Raw genomic sequence first — 16,925 nt, 5'->3', positions numbered from 1 at the left:
TTGAAGGAAGAACTTTTGTAAGGATGTGTGTATGAGAGAGAGAGAAAAGAGAGAGAGAGTATATGTGTGTAAAGGATTGTGTTTGAGTGTTTGTGTGTATTTTTCTGTATGTGTGTGTTTATGTGTGTGTGTGTGTGTGTGTGTGTGTGTGTGTGTGTGTGTGTGTGTGCTCATGTGGTGTCGGGGGACAGAAGACTTGCTGACTCCTGTATCTTCAAAGGGCTATAATGAGCCAGCAGACTCCATCTCCTGCCTCCCTCAAAATGCGTCTAATCACTTTAGCTATCAGCACGGGGGAGAGGAGTAATTCTCTCTCTCTCCCTCTCTCCCTCTCCCTCTCCTTTCTCTCTCTCTCTCCCTCTCTCTCTCTCTCTCTCCCTCTCTCCCTCTCTCTCTCTCTCATTCTCTCTCTCTGCTCACCCCTGCCTCCTCTGCGGTCTTTCTGTCCCTCAGCGCTTCACACCATTTTCCTTCATGTCTACTCCCGTCTGCTTAAATGGAGGTCATGTGGAGTTTAAACTGTGTGTGTTTGTGTGCACACTGCTGATGTGTATGTGTGTGTGTGTGTGTGTGTGTGAGTTTTGTGTGTGTGTGTGTGTGTGTGTGTGTGTGTGTGTGTGTGTGTGTGTGTGTGTGTGTGTGTGTGTGTGTGTGTGTGTGCTCATGCAAATGCGAGTGTGTGTATGTATGTGTGTGTGTGTGTGTGTGTGTTTGTTTGCGTGAACACATTTGTTTCTGGCACTTACCTGTAGGTGTCCACATCTCCAGTGCTAGGCCTCTGTGTGTGTATGTTGTGTGTGTGTGTGTCTACACGGATATTGCCCCCGCACGCTAATGCCATGGTGACAACAGCCCGCTGTTGTAACAGCTCACGCGGCATGCCAGGCGTGCCAGGCCGACGGGCGCCCTCGTTGGCATCCGCGCCGTATCAAAACAGACGCGTCAGCGCCCGGGCCGAGGCCACAGCCCGCCGCCCGCTGCCCGCTGCCTCTGGCTCCGTCCCTGGCCTGTCACGCGTTCTGGATCTTTCCTCTCCGCCGCCATCTGGTGCTGGACGGCCCGGGTCACTGGGCGTCCACTCCGGCTGGAGAGGGTAGGAGGCCGTGTTGGGCAGGGGAGGTGTCCCAGTGCCCTCGCGTCCCTCATCCCTCAAACGTGATCAGGGGAGGAGAGGAGGAGAGGAGGAGGAGGAGAGGAGGAGGAGGAGGAGGAGGGGGGAGGAGGAGGAAGAGGGGGGGGAGGGGGAGGAGGAGGAAGAGGGGGGGAGAGGAGGAGGATGAGGAGGAGGAGGAGGAGGAGGAGGGGGGGGGGGGAGGAGGAGGGGAGGAGAAGAGGAGGAGGGGGGGGGGCAAGTAGCAGCAGCAGCTTCACTCAGACGGACCCCCAGAGGGTCATCAGCATCTGCAGCTGCTACTTACTGACACACACACACACCACACACACACACACACACACACACACACACACACACACACACACACACACCACACACACTCACACACACACACACACACACACACACACACACACACACACACACACACACACACACACACACACACACACACACACACACACACACACACACACACACACACACACACACACACACACACCACACACACATACTCATACTCATAGACCCCAGCTTCAGTTTCAGAGACACCTGCTCTTCTCTCACTCTGTCTCTCTCTCTCTTTCTCTCTCTCACATGCACACGCACAGACACACACACACACACACACACACACACACACACACACACACACACACATAAACACATAGTCACATACACATACTCGCACACTTTAAATTAGGATGCGCACCACACCTAGATTGGACTGCATGCAGTGGTGATCCATCTCTGGGCTTTAATCAGGCCTCTGTAGGTGACATTCCTAAGTGAGCTCCGGCTGACTGATAGCTCTCTCCTCCCTTCCACCTGTCGCTCTCCCTCCCTCCGCACATCTCTCTCTCTCCCACTCTCCCTCTCTCTCCACTCTCCTCTCTCTCTCTGCACTTACCTGACGCACACCTCCACCTCTCCTCCTCTCCTCCTCCATCGCTCTCACTCCCTCTCTCTCTCCTCCCAGTCGCAGGGTGTTGGCGGAGAGAGAGGGTGACAAACAGCAGGCTGTCATGCCAATGACACACCATAGCGCTGAGTCCAGCTTAACCAATCCCCGGCGTTGGCCTCTTTAGCGTTAGCGCCGCCGCGCCGCACTGCCTCCTCCACGCTAATGAGTGATGGCACTGAGGAAAACAACTGAGTCTCCACTTCCTCTATCAGGAGAGACACAGTCGTTTGTTACCGTGGCGTCCACCTCGCTGTCAATCAATCTCTCGTTTGTTTTGGGGGTTTTGTTTTTTGGGGAAGGGGGGGCAGGGGGTTTGGGGTTGACTTGGCTGAGATAAATGATGTTTTGGAGGTGACACAAACTGCAGTGAATTTTTTGGGGGTTTTTTTTTATTATTATTGGTCGCGGTGGACTTGGGCCCAGCGCACTTTTAGTCAGCTAGCACCAGCGGCGCCGCTGTTTAGCTCTCACGCCAAATACAGCAGGCAGCGGCGAAACGGAACGAGCCTGGCCGCTCCTCAAAGCACCACCGCGTCCGTGCAGTTATGGGGATTGAGCGGCGAGCGGGGGCCAGACGAAAAGTGCCCAAATGGTGCCCGCAGAGAGAGAGTCACTTCAGCCGCATGACAACATCCATCTGAATGTAATTTCCATTTTCAACGCACAAGGGCTCGGGGAAAAAAAAAAGACCCATGCTTTTAGGCTAGCATCGTGATGGAGAGTGACTTTTTTTTTCTCTCTCTCTCTCTCTCTCTCTCTCTCTCTGTGTGTGTGTGTGTGTGTGTGTTTCAGGAGTGTGCCGGCGAGCCCCTCTTCTCCCTGTTCTGTGCCATCAAGCAGCAGATGGAGAAAGGCCCCATCGACTCCATCACGGGCGAGGCACGCTACTCCCTCAGCGAGGACAAGCTCATCCGACAGGCAGATCGACTACAAGACCCTGGTACGCTCCCGGCTCCTGCGTCCTCATCAAACCCCCGTCTCTGGAGCACAGCGCAGAACTGACGGAGATGGGTGGTGCTGCTATGTAGGGGGTTATAGGGGATTTCATTAACTCAGAGACGGGCGGTGTCGTGACCTTATGGTCAGGAAATGAATGAGTTAAATTTGTGGTGAATGGTCCCTAAGTGAATGTATTGTGGGTGTTGTCATTTGTAGACATGGTTGTTTGTTATTGTGTGTGTGTGTGTGTGTGTGTGTGTGTGTGTGTGTGTGTGTCTCTGTCTGTGTGTGTCGTGTCTGTGTCTGTGTCTGTGTCTGTGTCTGTGTCTGTGTGTCTGTGTCTGTGTGTCTGTGTCTATGTGTGTGTGTGTGTGTGTGTGTGTGTCTGTGTGTGTGTGTGTGTCTGTGTGTGTGTGTCTGTCTAGAGAGCTATAGCCAGCCTGATTAGAGATTCTGTAGCAGGATGTTGTTTACCATGAGATGAGACTCGGCTCTGCATTTAAAGCTGGAGATCTGATGACCTGCGCTGTGCTCTCGGTCTCACACCCAGGAGGAAGAGACAGACACAAACAAAACCGCATCAAGCCTGACCTCCCCTTTTTCCTGCAGCGCCTGCAAAACAAGAAAGCAGAGCATTCCGGTTCATAGAAAACGATAGCGCTCCGAGATTCGGACGTAGTCTCGGAGCGTGCCGCCGGTGACATTCCATTCCGGGAGAATATATACTTATTTGCCGTCTGCTCTTTTACAAGGTGCGCTTATAGCCCTCGTGATGGACTACAGTGGCCGCCCATAACGGCTCGGAGGAAGGCCATAAAATTATTTATTCCCTCTTTTTCCCCGCCGCGGAGCGTCTTTTGGCGCTAGCCAACCGTGTAATTACGTCTACGGACGAGCGGTGCGACAGCAGCACGACGGCAATCATCATCATCATCATCATCATCCTCCTCATCATCATCGCCGGCGTCGTCATTATCTTCATCACAAAAGAGGAATGACGAATATGATGATGATAATTAGCGGCTTAATTGCAGGGAGACGGAGGCTTCGGGTTACTGAGTGATGTCAGCTCCCCTGTGGTGGCCAGTTGTCTGAATACCCCCACCACCCCACCAACCCCCCCCCCCCCCCCCTCGTCCCTCTTCCTCTTACATGCAATTACAGGAGGAAATTCACCTGCCATTGCTGACAGTTGAAAGTGTCACCGCTGGAATTTCATCTAGTTTTTAGAATTATATCACGCGTGCTGACTTAACGAGTTAAATGGAGGGCTGTATATTGCAAATTACATTTTAAAATGTTCTGCTTCGAAAAATCCAAATTCATCTGCTTTTAATATGCTAAATGCTCGGCTTCAAATTTTGACACCTCATGGACGTTTCTGTCTCCTCCACTTTCTTTTTGAAAAACGTTTTGGTAAACAGCTAAGGGTTTTTAAAAAATGCTTTGTAAACAAACCTTACTTGACATGATTTAACTTCTTTTCGATGTGATTTGAATGTTTATACTCAGTTTATGATGTTTCTTTTTTTTAAGTATATTTTTTGGCCTTTTTGCCTTTATTGTGATAGGAAAGTGCAGAGATAGACAGGAAACACGTGGGATAGAGATTGGGTGGGATCGGGACATGGCCGCAGGCCGGATTCGAACCTGGGTCCCTGTGGGCACTCTGACCTGTGCTGTATATGGTACGAGCGCTGTAGCCTGCTGCGCCACAGCGCCCCCTCAGTTTGTGATGTTTCTGACTGAGATGAGTTGCTCTTGTGTGGCCCCGCTGTAGGTGGTGAACTGCATCCACCCCGACAACGAGAAGAGCCCGGAGATCCAGGTCAAGGTGCTCAACTGCGACACCATCAGCCAGGTGAAGGAGAAGATCCTGGACGCCATCTACAAGAACGTGCCCTACTCCCACCGCCAGAAGGCCTCCGACATGGACCTGGGTAAGAGTCACCACACACACACACACACACACACACACACACACACACACACACACAGAGAGAGTTCTTAACATGATCATAAATGCCATGCATTTCGCATCCACTTACTTTTATAGCAACCGTTTAACCTGGCTGGCCGTTAACGGGCGCGGGGTCGTGACGGACTGGCCCCCCCACTTTCCCGGTCGCTCCTCTGCGGTTGCGGCGACGTCTGAAGGGCTTAGAAAGTGCGAGTGAAATGTCGCGGCCACTCATCTGCCGCTCGGAGGAGCTGATGGGGAGACAGGATAAGAGCCGTGATCATTGGCCCTCGGGTCCGTCAGAGTGCCCGCTGTCTGGAGCCAAGATAAGAGGAGAGGGTCAGAAATTGGTCAGCGCTCCGGTTCTTTTTTTTTTTTTCCCCGTTCGAGACTGGATCTGCCGTTCAGCGCTGATGATTGGGGCCGCTGAGCGAAGTGAACAACAAGCCGTCTCTCTCTCTCTCTCTCTCTCTCTCTCTCTCTCTCTCTCTCTCTCTCTCTCTCTCTCTGGTGAAGAGCAGAGGTGGTTTTAAATGGTGGAAGAGGATGGAGTGAGAGAGTCTTTCCTCTCCTCTGCTGTCCTCTCCACTGTGTGTTGGGGGGGGGGGGGGGCAGGCTGAGTGACCCTCACGTTCGGGGCAGGTGGCTTCTCACTCTGGCTATTGACAGGCGTGGGGGGTGGAAGGGTGGTGGTGGTGGTGGTGGTGGTGGAGACCCTGTAATGGCGGAGACACTCGACCCCGAGCGTGAAGAGTTGTTTAGCGCGTGCCCAGCCCTCGCTCGCCAGCTTACGTGTGTATCTGCCGTGATTGCTCTTTCTCCAAAACTCCACATCGATTTCTTTCTCCCCTTCCCCTCCGCCCTCAACCCCCCAAGCCCAGTCAAGTGGCCCCCCAGATCTGGACATTGATCAGGCAATCAGTCAGGTTAGCTGGAGCTCCACATCAGTGGGAGGTGCATTTCAAGGTGACCAGCTCCCTCCATCCCTCTCTCTATCCCTCTCTCTATCCCTCTCTCTATCTGTCTCTCCATCCCTCTCTCCTTTCTCTCCTCCTCTTTTTCTCTTGGGTTCTCTCTCCTGCTTTTTGGCAAACAAAATGTTAAGATTTTCCCCTCCTTGAATGCTCCGCAGCCTTGACTGGTTCATCTACAGTAGTTGGGGAAAAAAAGAGAAGTCTATGTTTTTTTACGCACTCCCGTGACATCCTGAGCAGCACGTTAGCCATGCTAATGAACGCCTCGTTCGGTCATGCCATAAAAGAGTGTGTAGCCTCGCTCCTGTGTGTTTTTACGCGCAGACAAGACACTAGTCTATCACACACCTCTCTCATCTTCTCCCCGCGTCTACAACCCGGCGTAAACCCGTCACCTTTTTTATGGATTACTGCATCGCTCCCGAATCCCCTCTTGGCTTTTTTTTTCCTGAACTCTGCTGTTTTTTTTTTCCCTCCATTCTTTGTCTTTGTCTTTGGAGTAATAGCATATTTATAGGCAGCCGTGGAGAGACGATAGTGTTTCCACAAGGGGGAGAACGTCGGGGCGATAAGTGAAGAAATTGTTTTAGCCCTTTTGACGAGCGCCGGCTCTGTGAAATTGTTTTATGGGCCCAGCCGGGCGTCAGCACGCGTTTGCTTTATTATTCCTTTATTACGGACCCGGATTGGAAGCGTTTTTTTCCCCCTCTTTTCTTTTTTCTGCCTCTTTGTTTAGTCGTCATCTGGGGCAGACACAGAGAGAGTGGGAGTCTGCTTAGGTGGGCGGGAGGTGGAGGGTGAAGGGGGGGGGGGGGGGGGGGGGGTCCGACGGGGGAGATGAGAAGAAGATGTGTGTGTGTGTGTTTGTGTGTATGTGTGTGTGTGGAGGAGGAGAAGGTCTTGTTTGACAAGAAAGCATCTAAACAAAAGAGGAAAAGGGTTGGACAGAGAGAGAGAGGGAGGGAGAGGAAGAGAGAGAGATTCTTTGGCATTCCATGAAACACATGGCCCTGGGTCTCCGAGGCCCGAGCTCCGTTTCCCCCCCGCCGTGATGCGGCGCTCCAGATAAAGATAATGGGATTGCACCACCACCCCCACCACTACCTCCATCACCACCTCCACCCCCACGCCACCCAGCCCACCTCTCCCCCCCCCCCACGCCCGCCTGCCACCCAGCCCATCTCTCTCCCCCTCTCCCCTCTCCTCCTCCTCCTCTCCTCTCTCCCCTCTCCCCCGCGCTCCCTGGAACAAATTGGACAGGCGCGCCTCTGTCCCTGGCTTCGCTTTTAATTCTCCCTGTCACGCTCGCCCACCAGGGCCCACCGAGCAAGAGTGAGGGCTACAAGGTGTGAGAACAAAGCAGGAGGGAGCATTCTCTCACACACACACACACACACACACACACACACACATACATACACACACACAAACACACAAACACCAAACACAAGAGCCCCTTCTGATATCTCTCCATCTCCCCTCCTCACTTTTCTCTGGCTGCTGCAGGATCAGTCCTCCTGCTTCCCACAACCCCCCTCTTCTCTCCCTCTCGATGTTTCACACCATATCTCTCTCAGCGTCGCATTGTCATCTGAAGTCACCTTCAACCCCCCCATTCTCCCCCACCACAACTCTCCACCCCCCTCCACACACACACACACACACACACACACACACGACACACACACACACGCCGCTCCAGCCCTCCTCCACTGTGGCCCCAAACTTCTTATCTCCCTCCCGTGGCGTTGCGCAGCGAAAGAGAGCGGATTGGGAATCGGGGGCAATCTCCGCTTGCTCTGCTTTTTTTTATATATTATTATTATTATTCGTTTCCACTCCCCTGTCTTCCTTTTCATTCTTTCTCTCTATTCTCCTCTCTCTCTCTTCTTTCTTTCTTTCTTTCTTTCGTTCCCTCCCTCTCTGGCAATGTACTTTTCCTTTGTTTATTCTGCCCGTTACATAGATCATAGATCTCATTTGCATGTGGAGGGGGAGATGCACTGTACTGTACTGTACTGCGTTAAGATGCATCAGACAATGGGAGGCTTTTCCTGGGGATCCGACACCCCACTTTTCTTCTCCTCGTCCCAAAACATCCTCTCTGTGTTCTGCCTTTTCTTTTTTGGCTCTGTTTCTTTGTCTCTTTTTCTTTCTCCTCCTTCTTTCTCCCTGTCTTGTTTTGGGATCTGATTTTTGCGATCTGAATGGCAGATAGGAGCTGCAGGCTTCACGTCGCGAGGAGGCTCTTGTTGCTGTGGCTCCAACACAATGGCAATTTACTCATTTGCTGGAGACAAAAATAGACAACCCACTTGAACAAAAGCACGCTCCCCCTGCCCTGAGCGTGCTACTTTATGACAGAACATATGTCTAGTCACACAAAGGGATTTAGTCATTGTCTTGTTTCAGTATTTATTTCTTTTATTTTATCAGTCAAATTAATTCACTAGGGGGATGAGGGCGGGCAGGGGTGGTGTGTGTGTGTGTGTGTGTGTGTGTGCAGTACGGCGGTTTTAGAGTGGTGGACGGCGGTGGACGGCGTAGGTGCAAATGGACCAGATTGTGTGCCATCTCTGCGGCGATGTGGGGTAATAGCCGTGAGCGGGCCCTGTGGCGCGGGTTGGCGCGGGTTGGCATGGCGGGGAAGCTTAGTGTGGTCGATGGGGTTGTTAGGACAGAGCGCGGCAGCCCGCTGCAGATGAAAAAGGAAGTGGCTTTCAGCGGCGCCTGTAATCACGCCGATCGATCCGCCGTTCCGAGCAGCCCGGGCTCTCTAACAAAGAGCAGAGTGGGTGATTAATTTACCTCCCCCTCTCTCTCTCTCTATCCCTCGCTCGCTCGCTCGCTCGCTCTCCTTTTTTTCTCCACACCTCATTCTTCTCTGCTTGGAACAGCACTGCAGCTCTCTCTCTCTCTCTCGCTCTCTCTCTCTCTCTCTCTCTCTCATCCCCCCCTCTCTCTCTCAGTCTCCTTCTTTCTCTCTTGTAATCCCTTTTGTCACAAACTCTGCCATTTTCCTTCCGAACATAAAAGTTTTGGCGAGACGGAATTCTTTTCCTTTCGCGGCTCCTTTCGCGTGCTTTTCAGGGACACAGAATCGAGTGTCAAGTAAAAGCATCCGACGGCCGTAAAGCCCTCTCAGGAAGGTGGCAGCGCCGCGAGTGGAGGGCTGTTTCCGGGACCGTGAGTCCCGCGGATAAGCATCTCTACTGGCTCGTCCTGCCGAGAGGCTGCTCAGCGCCGCGTTCTCGTACTCCGTGCGGCGGAGTCGAGTCGAGTCGTGCGGCGAAGCGTCGGCCTCTCGTTTGACGTCACCGCCCTTCGTTGCTTGCTATGTGCAGCAGTGGTTTACCTAAATGACCCTCTGCTCTCTCCTCTCTCTCTCTCTCTCCCTCTGCCTCTCTCCCTCTCTCTCTCTCTCTCTCTCTCTCTCTCCCTCTGCCTCTCTCTCTCTCTCTCCCTCTCTCTCTCTCTCTCTCTCTCTCTCTCTCCCTCTCTCTCTCTCTCTCTCTCTCTCTCTCTCTCTCTCTCTCTCTCTCTCCTACAGAGTGGCGCCAGGGTAGAGGGGTACGCGGCATCCTGATGGACGAGGACGTCACCACCAAGATCGAGAGCGACTGGAAGCGACTCAACATGCTGGCTCACTACCAGGTACAAAGTGCCCCACTTCCCTCTGCCCGTATGGGCACTCGGGGCAAGGCGCCCCCCCCCCACTGCCCGGTGGCATTCAAATATCACTGGCGCCTCTTAAACTGAGCTCTGGAGTCAGATATAGAGGTGTCACGAAAAGGTGTCGCATGGACTTTTCTAGAAGTTTGTGTGCGGACGGCTAATGGCCGGCTGAGCTCAGAGAGAGAGCATGGGTCTTTAATGAGGCCGCAAGTGTGTGTGGTCTTCTGAAAGGGAGATGTGTGTGTGTGTGTGTGTGTGTGTGTGTGTGTGTGTGTGTGTGTGTGTGTGTGTGTGTGTGTGTGTGTGTGTGTGTGTGTGTGTGTGTGTGCGCGTGTGTGTGTGTGTGTGCGTGTGTGTGTGTGTGTGTGCTTAGCAAAGCATAGCTGAGCAAGTGATATTCGCAGGTGATATGGTGGGAAAAGGGAGAGAAAGAAGGGTGGAAGAAGTCTTCTTTATTGGCCAACTGCCAAGGCAGGGTGATAACAACATTAAGGTCATGGGGTCGTTACCTGGGAAACAAGCATAGTGATGAAGATATTATAATACACTGTGCTGTCATTGGTTTTGAATAAAAATGTCTACTCAGTGAAGGAGGAGAGATAGAGGCTTACAGTAGAGATAGAGGCTTCTCAATTCAAGAAACATGTTGTTTTTTTTTCTGTGCCTCGGCAATCTCATCAAATCGCACCTCAAACCTCCACGCCTGGAGTTTATTTACGGTGCGTTCGGCGTGTTTGTGCTCCGCGCGCGTTTGTTCAGCTGATTCCTCTGGAGCGCGGCGGCGCGGGTCTTTTGGAGTTCAGTGGCGTTTGATGTTGCCAGTGTTCTCCAGGCGCCGCTCCTGCTTCTCTTTGTTTAGGAGGAAATGTACGACTATATTGACAAGATCTCACAAGACAGAAAATAAATCAGTCAATAATAAAAAAAAAAAAAAAAGAGAGAATTATAAGCAGACACCTAATAAAAAAAAGAGCTTTGAATAAAAAAAAAAAGAAAACACGCGTTTTCTGATTTGACTTTTATGAAATGACAATCTTCCGAGCCCTGAGAGTAACGCGTGTTCGACAGGAGGGAGGCACAGAGGCTGTTAGCTTCTATTTTAAGAGACGTCTCCAGCTGTCTCTAAATATGTCTTCTGTCAGCACCGGGGACATGCCTCCGTACGCAGCCACGCGTTCCCTTTTGTTTAGGTGATGCCGAGTCGTTAATGACTTCTGATAATAACCCATGCGGAATTGCCTGGCTATCATGTTCCGATCTGTTTCAGTAATATCTCACACCTTTCTGAAGGTGGGAGCGGATGAGAAAGGCGAACGCAGATTCACATTATCCGTGCTTTGAATCTCCAGATCTTCATCTAATTGCTTTAGGCGAAGCCTTTGAAGACTTTGGCAAACAGAGCTATTGTTTCTTTGGTCTATAAAAGGTACTTTGGTCGGATCTTGTAAGGTTTTTTTTTTTTTTTTTTTGGTTAGAACAAGGAGACTCTTTGGGGCAGCTTGTGAAGTTGAAAGCCTCACTGATAATTAGGTTCTAAAGTGATTTCCCAGACAAGACTGTTTTTTTTAGCTCTTTTTTTTTTCCCGAGGTATTTGTGTCAGTTTTATTTGCCCACACCGGTGTGACGGGATGCCATAATAATTGCCCTCCTGTGGTAAATGAACTCCATAATAATTGCCCTCCTGTGGTAAATGAACTCCCGACTCTGACACCATTCTGTCTCTGACCTGCGAGGCGATTGTCAGTCATCCCAGATTATAGGACAGGTGATGATGGCCTCCTCGGCCACCCATTTCCTCCTCATTACGGCTACCGCCGGCGACCTTGGGCACCCCCGTGACCTTTCGGTGTGCGTGTGAAAGACTGCACCGCACAAGCACTTCCAGGTCACTTAGAGGAGCAGGGCTTGATTGACAGTGACCCTTCCTCCAGGAGGAAGTCAGTCAGGATAAGGAGTAGTGAGGGTGGGTGGGGAGGGGGAGGGTGGGGGGGGGGGGGGGGGGGTCAGGGGTGACCATTGGCAACCCGCTGGCAGCCTTACCAGATAGCATCTGAAGTGTCACTCAGATGGGCTATCGACAGCATGTATACACACACACACACACACACACACACACACACACACACACACACACACACACACACACTCACACATACACACACACACATAAACACACACACACAACCACACACACACACACACACACAAACAGAGTTGTGGACAGACAATCAGCCCCCACTCTCAATCATAAAGACAGCCAAAATTACATTGATAAGGCTCTGTCAGTTTAGTCCTCTGGCCAGACTGTTTTCTCACGGCGTGTCTGTCTGTTTTGACTGGGACTGATGGCAGAGATAAAATCAGCCTGCTGTTCATTAAGGTGTAAATAATTTCCTGGGTAAGCCAGCCAACCCCTCCAAATGAGTTTCCCCCCTTTTTTAGGGAGGGGAAGAGAGAGGGGGAGGATAGTGAGGGTACGGGAAGATAGGGAGGGAGAGAGAGAGGGATGGAGGGAGGGAGGGAAAGAGGGTCCACAAGGCGCTTAAATGAAATGTCACCCAGAGCTGCGTGGGTGTGGGAGAGGCAAGCTGAGAATGGATTAGGAGTTGATTGGAATCGGAGATGAGATAATGAAGACAGAAGTTAATTCATTTTCAGATGGGGAGGGCACCTTATCCTTGACCAAAAAAAAAGAAAACGCTATCAGACACTCAAAGGCCTGTTAGCACTCAGGGAGAAGTGTGTGTGTGTGTGTGTGTGAGTGTGTGAGTGTGTGAGTGTGTGAGTGTGTGAGTGTGTGTGTGTGTGTGTGTGTGTGTGTGTGTGTGTGTGTGTGTGTGTGTGTGTGTGTGTGTGTGTGTGTGTGTGTGTGTGTGTGTGTGTGTGTGTGTGTGTGTGTGAGAGAGTGTGTGTGTGTGTGTGTGTGTGTGTGTACTGTAGCATAGTGAAAGGCCTCCGGGCCACTACTCTACCTCCATCAGTCTGTTCCCCAACTCTCTCCGTTTCCCTTTTCATTTAGCCACGTGCTGGCGCACTCTCTCTCCCTCATGTTAGCTCTGTCTGTATTCCACTCTCCTCCCTGTCTCTCTCTCTCTCTCTCTCTTTTCATGACCTTCTACTATGTTGCTCTCTTTCTTTCTCTCTTTCTTTCTATCTCTATCATCGCAGACTCAACCAGTAATCCATCCATCGAGCTCTGTGTGCATGTTCACATGGACTCTGAATGTTTCTGTTGCCCTTATGTCAGTCTTCTTCAGTCACACTCCCTCTCTGTGCCTCCTACACTCCCAGACTTATTGTTCACTCTTCTAGGGGGGGGGGGGGGGGTTATCAATTGTGGCATTGTGTAGTGATCTTGGTGCTGCCAAAACATTAACTGAATCAGTTCAGTGGTTCCGTGCAGTCAGTGTACAGACACACAGACATACAGACACAGACACAGACACAGACACAGACACACACACACACACACACACACACACACACACACACACACACACACACACACACACACACACACACACATACACTTACACACACGCACGCACGCACGCACGCACACACGCACACACACACACACACACACACACACACACACACACACACACACACACACACACACATACACACATACACACACACACACACACACACACCAGTGACCGATTTTATCTGTACATCCACAATCCAGTGTCTGGTGGCCCAGAAGATTCCATTGGGCCAGAGATTGAGGCAGGTGGGTTTTATTAAGATGTCTCTCTGTCTGGACTGCTCCTGATCTTAATATGATCTGGGCTGCTCCTCTGACCACCCCGATAGGATCTCACAGATCTGACCGTATCTACGGGTATCTGTGTCCATGGGAACAGATGCCTTTTTGCTTTCTCTCTCTCCGTCACAGCCAGGCAAACATCACACAAGTCTGTTCCACGCTGCATATCTGATTGCTTTTTTTTTTTTTTTTTGGTCATCGTAACACCAGGCAAAGGGAGCCAGTATTAGAGCAGAGAGCCAGTGTCTTCAAAGGCGGCGGAGATGAGCTTTGTAATGTGCCGTGCTAAAACACGTGCCTCTGTCTGCGTAGAGAATTCACACAAATGTTTTTATAGATTGAGATATGAGAAGAGAAATCAACCTTTTTTGTTAGAGGGAAAAAAACAGTATAATTTGTTCTGTCTTATCCCCTCTCCCCACCCCCGTCTCCTGCCTTTGGCGCCCCAATCTCTTCCTTACCTTAATTGCCCTCCCTCCCCTCCCCTCCTCCCCTCCCCCACTTTCTATTACCCTCCTCCAACCCCCACTCACCCCCATATTCCCCGGCCTTCTCCTTAATGGCAAATTCCATCAGTCCTTCCCCACCTCCTCACTACAACACCAGCTGAGCCCCCCGGTGTGTGTGTGTGTGTGTGTGTGTGTGTGTGTGTGTGTGTGTGTGTGTGTGTGTGTGTGTGTGTGTGTCTGTATGTGTGTGTGTCTGTGTGTCTGTGTGTGTGTGTGTGTGTGTGTGTGTGTGTGTATGTGTGTGTGTGTTGTGAGGGGATGGAGCTGAATCTTGGGATGTGGCACACCCTGCATAGGGCCCATAGCCCACTGGAGCAGGGCACCTTCTGGAGGCTAGAGGGGAGGCTGCTGGTGGGGTTGGCTGGAGTGGGGTGGTGTGAGGTGGGGTTGGCTGGAGTGGGGTGGGGTGTGTAGGGGGTACGGTGGGGGTGCTGAGGGCTTAGCCTGCGTTGTGCGTGGAGGAGCAAGTGTGCTTGACTGAGCTGCTAATGTATGAAAATCAGGGCCAGGCCAGCACCAGCACCAGCACCAGAGCCAGAGCCGCCCCTATTCCCAGCCCAGGGCCTCGGCTGTCTGGGGGAACGCCGCAATTAACCCCGTCATGGCCACTGGCAGGTCAACCAGGGGGGGCGCCTGGGACGAGGCTGTGCCGATCGGGGACATCCCATCCTCCCTGATGTGTTAATTGAAACTGCTTTAGACAGGGGGGGTGGATTTGGGTTGGGGGGTTGGCAGTAACTAACGTGCATATACAGTGCCTTTAGAAAGTTATCATACCCTTTTGAAATAGTTATTTTTTTTGTCTTACAGCCTGAAATCAAAACTCATTTTAAAAAAAAATCTTTTCCAGTTTTATTTACAAATGTAGCTGTACAACATCAAAATAATGAAAAAAAAGTCAACAGTTCTGAAAATTAATAAAAAATTAAAAACTAGAATAACAGGGTTGGAAAAGTCATCATACCCCTGACTTAATGCTTTGTAAAGCTTCCTTTTGCTTTCATTACAGCCATCAATCTGTTTGGATATGTCTCTATTACAGCTTTGCACACCTAGATAGGGGAATATTTGCCCAATTTTCCGTGCAGAAATGTTAAAATTTCGTCAAATTCTGTAGGGAATGGCGATGGACTGCTCTCTTCAAGTCAATCCACATATTTTCTATAGGATTTAAGTCAGGGCTCTGACTTTGCCACTCAAGGATATTCACCATCCTATCCTTAAGCCACTGCTTTGTTCTTTTGGCAGTATGTTTAGGATTATTGTCGTGTTGGAAGGCGAATGACCTCCCCATCCTCAGCTGTTTAGGAGAGGGACGCAAGTTTTCCTCAAGAATTTTGGTGTACTTGGCAGCATCCATTTTCCCTTCTATCCTGACCAATTGCCCAGTCCCCGCTGAAGAGAAACATCCCCAAAACATAATGTTGCCCCCACCATGCTTCAAAGTAGGTATGGTGTGTTTTGGGTGTGTTTGGGTGTGTATACTGTGTTTGGTTAGCGCCTGGAGCTCAGTCCAAAAACGTCAATCTTAGTCTCCAAAAAGTTCGATCTTAGTCTCATCTGACCATATAAGCTTTTTCCACATGGTAGCAGAATATTCCAGATGTGTTTTTGCACTGAACTCCAAGCGCAATGTTTGGCGAAAACCAACACAGTACACCACCCAAAACACACCATACCTAGTGTGAAGCATGGTGGGGGCAACATTATGTTGTGGGGATGTTTCTTTTCAGCGGGAACTGGGCAATTGGTCAGGATAGAAGGGAAAATGGATGCTGCCAAGTACACCCACATTCTTAAGGAAAACCTGCGTCCCTCTCCTAGACAGCTGAAGATGGGGAGGTCATTCGCCTTCCAACACGACAATAATCCTAAACATTCTGCCAAAAGAACAAAGCAGTGGCTTAAGGATAGGATGGTGAATATCCTTGAGTGGCAAAGTCAGAGCCCTGACTTAAATCCTATAGAAAATATGTGGATTGACTTGAAGAGAGCAGTCCATCGCCATTCCCTACAGAATTTGACTAAATTTTAACATTTCTGTACGGAAAATTGGGCAAATATTCCCCTATCTAGGTGTGCAAAGCTATAATAGAGACATGTCCAAACAGATTGATGGCTGTAATGAAAGCAAAAGGAAGTTTTACAAAGTATTTAGTCAGGGGTATGATGACTTTTCCAACCCTGTTATTCTAGTTTTTCATTTGTTATTAATTTTCAGAACTGTTTACTTTTTTTTCATTATTTTGATGTTGTACAGCTAAATTTGTTAATAAAACTGGAAAATATTTTTTTTAAAATGGGTTTTGATTTCAGGCTGTAAGACAAAAAAAGTAACTATTTCAAAAGGGTATGATGACTTTCTATAGGCACTGTATTCACCTGTGGTATAGACACACACACACATGCACGCGCACAGCCTACTATAGTCTACTATAGCATACCCTATACCATTTTAATTATTTAGATTTAATGCATTTTACATGGAATATGAATTGTATGTGTTATGGTATTTTCATGTACATCGAATAGACTTAGTTATGGATGAGGTGTGAAGAAAATCATCATACTCTCACCACACTTTTTGTGTATACCTCTCTAAAATGATCTATGTAAGTGTGGTATTAATGTGTTTCTCTCTCTCTCGCTCTCTCTCTCTCTCTCTCTCTCTCTCTCTCTCTCTCTCTTTGTGTGTGTGTGTGTGTGTGTGTGTGTGTGTGTGTGTGTCTGCAGGTCCCTGATAACGCAGTGGTAGCACTGGTACCCAAGCAGGTCACTGCATACAATTCAGTGAACAACTCTACCGTCTCCAGAACCTCTGCCAGCAAATATGGTAAGTGTGTGTGTGTGTGTGTGTGTGTGTGTGTGTGTGTGTGTGTGTGTGTGTGTGTGTGTGTGTGTGTGTGTATTTATGTGCATGTGTATAGTGAGTGAGTGCACATACATGTGTGTGCACACGTATTCCACAAATGATTTTCACAGCAACAGTAGGAAGAATAATGATATGGGACTCGGGG

General features: G+C 50.1%; 1 protein-coding gene across 1 annotated transcript in view; it reads left to right on the top strand.

Annotated features, from left to right (window-relative positions):
• Window positions 1–16,684, top strand: part of plxna4 (plexin A4) — a gene marked incomplete in the record, with an annotated part of 176,080 nt that extends 159,396 nt beyond the window's left edge. The window contains 4 exon segments of the mRNA XM_062518746.1: window positions 2,871–3,018; window positions 4,798–4,957; window positions 9,502–9,605; window positions 16,642–16,684. Of these exon segments, the coding sequence (XP_062374730.1) occupies window positions 2,871–3,018; window positions 4,798–4,957; window positions 9,502–9,517 (324 nt within the window).
• Between the last annotated feature and the right edge of the window lie 241 nt (window positions 16,685–16,925).

This window comes from Sardina pilchardus, chromosome 17 (genome assembly GCF_963854185.1).
Source record: "Sardina pilchardus chromosome 17, fSarPil1.1, whole genome shotgun sequence".
NCBI classification, from domain to species: Eukaryota; Metazoa; Chordata; class Actinopteri; order Clupeiformes; family Clupeidae; genus Sardina; species Sardina pilchardus.
Note: the sequence above shows the minus strand (reverse complement) of the source record. Positions and strands in the feature narration are given on the sequence as shown.